The sequence below is a fragment of the Mauremys mutica genome, chromosome 12 (genome assembly GCF_020497125.1).
Source record: "Mauremys mutica isolate MM-2020 ecotype Southern chromosome 12, ASM2049712v1, whole genome shotgun sequence".
Classification (NCBI taxonomy): Eukaryota; Metazoa; Chordata; order Testudines; family Geoemydidae; genus Mauremys; species Mauremys mutica.
This window is the reverse complement of record NC_059083.1, coordinates 53,779,212-53,782,329: the sequence shown is the minus strand read 5'-3', so window position 1 is coordinate 53,782,329 and position 3,118 is coordinate 53,779,212. Positions and strand designations below refer to the sequence as shown.

General features: G+C 49.2%; 1 protein-coding gene across 1 annotated transcript; it reads left to right on the top strand.

The window, feature by feature from the left end:
* Nucleotides 1-1,185: 1,185 nt before the first annotated feature.
* On the top strand, nt 1,186-2,121 carry LOC123346976 (olfactory receptor 2B2-like). Its single transcript, XM_044984409.1, has one exon. It carries the CDS (start codon nt 1,285-1,287, stop codon nt 2,119-2,121), a length of 837 nt encoding a protein of 278 aa, XP_044840344.1. The 5' UTR covers nt 1,186-1,284.
* The last annotated feature ends 997 nt before the right edge of the window (nt 2,122-3,118 follow it).

Below are 3,118 nucleotides of genomic sequence, written 5' to 3'. Positions count from 1 at the left end.
TACAACACAGACTTGATGGGATCCACATCCTGAGCCCCTTCTTCTGGCGTTCAAACAACCCCCCAAGCTCACCATGCTCAGCATCGTAAGCAACCCCCTCACAGAGCAGGACACACCAACTCAAAGTGGTACCAGACCCTTCCAGAACAACAGCCATATTTCCATTCCTATGATGATCAACACCATTCACAACACGGCTTTCAAGATCCATTACTCTAAAACACACCAATCACAACATGTGGTGTATCTCCTCCAGTGCACTAAGTGCCCCAACAACAAATTTTTGGGTGAAACCAGACAATCACTATACTCTTGAATGAACTCACACAAGAAAATGATAGAAGACAAAAATACCCTATAACTGGTGGGTGAAAACTTGACAAAAAGTGATCGCTGTATTTATGACCTATCAATTGTCATCCTCAAAGAAAACCTGCACAAAACCTTCAAAAGACCAGACTGGGAGCTTAAATTCATAACTTTGCTTGACACTGAGAAAAAATCTATATCCAACTAACCCCACCCCCATCTGCTTATTTTCCCCTGTCCTTTCCCCTCAATGACTGGAAGCATGTTACAGACCATTTCACCATGAATGGTCCACAACCTGCTGCTAATTACTCAATACCGATCCAGTTTTTAGGTAAATATCTGGGATGCTCTAAATCTATTGCTTATGTCTGTGTGTGCTTAGCGCTAATAAACTGCAGGTTTAGATAGTGTCCTCTTACTTGCATTAATATTTCATCAGGCAGAATTGCTGTGTTCCCTGACACCACCTGGAGTGAAACAGTTAAGTTTCCCCTGCTGTGGGTTCTGAAAACCGTTGGTAACAGGTCCAATAAAAGATATTACCTCATCCGCTTCATCTCTCCAATACCCTGGGACGGACCCTCCTACAACAACACTGCAGACAGACAGATGAGAGATTTCCCTGACCTTTGCATAAATGTATGCAGTGCTGCAGGTGGGTCATTCCCAGGTTATCAGAGATTCCAGTCTTTCCCTAATCCGTTCACTTAACACTTACCTGTCTCCTAGGACTCAAGGCTACCACTCTGAAAATACCCACTGTCAATCCCAGCACTAGCATCTATGATTACAAATCTTTTTGCTCGGGATATTTTTCACCCTTATTCTTTCTGGCCCCTACAGGTGATGTATGGCAAAGGGTCACGGGAAGATGGAAACCAAAGCTCCTTGGGGGAATTCATCCTGCTAGGGGTGTCTGATCAGCCACAGTTGGAGCTGCTGCTCTTTGTGCTCATTTTAATCTCCTACACCATGACCTTGCTTGGAAACACCACCATCATCTTGGTCTCATGGCTCGACCCTCATCTCCACACACCCATGTATTTCTTCCTCAGGAACCTCTCTTTCCTGGACCTCTGTTACACCACCAGCGTTGGCCCCCAGATGCTGGTGAATTTCCAAAGCACCCACAAATCCATCTCTTGGGCTGGCTGTGTGGCCCAGCTCTACATCTCCCTCTCTCTGGGTTTAACCGAGTGCCTCCTGCTGGCCATCATGGCCTATGACCGTTATGCCGCTATCTGCCAGCCACTGCGATACACAGCCATCATGAGCCACCGCTTCTGCCTGCAGCTGGCGGCCACCGCCTGGTTGTGCAGCTTCGGCAACTCCATGCAGCTGACCATTCGCACCATGAGGTTGTCCCGGTGTGGGAGGAACAAAATTGAGCACCTCTTCTGTGAGGTGCCGGCACTCCTCAAACTGGCATGTGTCGACACCTCTGCCAATGAGGCCGAACTCCTCGCCAGCTCAGTGATTTTCCTGCTGGTTCCACTGGGCTTCATCCTGTTGTCCTACGGCTACATAGGTTCCACCGTGCTGAAGATTCGCTCAGTGAAAGGCAGGCTCAAGGCCTTCAACACCTGTGCCTCCCACCTGGCCGTGGTGTCGATCTTTTATGGCACGGGCATTTCCACATATCTACAGCCTCCATCCAGGTACTCCCTGCACCAGGGCAAGATAGTCGCCCTCTTCTACACCATGGTGGCCCCCATGCTCAACCCCCTCATCTACACGCTGAGGAACAAGGAGGTGCACAGGGCACTGCAGAGGGCGCTGAGGAGAAACATGACCACCCAGGGGGTCTGAGCAGGGAGAGCAATTGGCACAAAACCATCTCTATCTCTCATGGCTACCATAACGTCTTCTGTGCCCATGTGGAGCCTTCTTCTCTCTCCACAGCCCTGGCCCTCTCCACCCACACAAACCCTTTGGCCTCTCCCACTCTGCAGAACAAGCCTGCCCTAATCTGCCCCACAACATGCCTTTCCTTTCCCATTCCACACAAATCATCTGTCACCAACACAACACCCCTGCCCTCTGCTTTGCAATTTGACCAAGGACTATCCTTGGTGGACATCCAGAAACAATCCCTGTTCTCCTGCCCAAAGAGATTATTCTTATTCCTTTCTGTTGTGGTAGCAATGGGCCTGCAACTGAGATCAGGGTTGTGCCAAGCGCAGCACAGACACCGAACAAGTTACATTTCCTTCCCCAGCTGATATCAGGGCCTCATTGTTTCAGGCACTGCACTGACACACAGCAGTAGGCAATCCCTTCTCCAACTGAGATCAGGGCCCCATTGTGCTGGGCGCTGCACAGACACAAATCAAGGGACAGTCCCTGCTCCAGCTGAGGTCAGAGCCATCTTCTAGGGGACCAGAAGATATCTGAGTTCAATGGCTTCTCAATGAACTAGTGCACATCTGGATAGAAGAATGGATTAAGTCAGTGAAGGTAGCTCTATAGGTTTTGAGAGTACCTGAAGAAGACCATGTGGATTTTGTGGAAGAGCATCTCAAATTCCAGGCCAGATCCACAGTGAAGTTCATGGCAACAGCTAACAAGCCAGACATAGAGAAGACATTTCAGTTGTATGCAAACAAAGCGGAACCAGATTCAAAGAATTCTATGAGCTGCCACAGAATCCAGGTGGGATCATTCGGGTCTACTCATATGAGCTCCAGGAGAGAATGAACCAGGTGAAACGCTGGGACCCACAACAAGTTTGGGACATGAATATGGTCCTGGAAGCGTAGTTAGCGCTGGGGCCCGGGGATGACTCCCTCCATTGTGAAATGAAGAA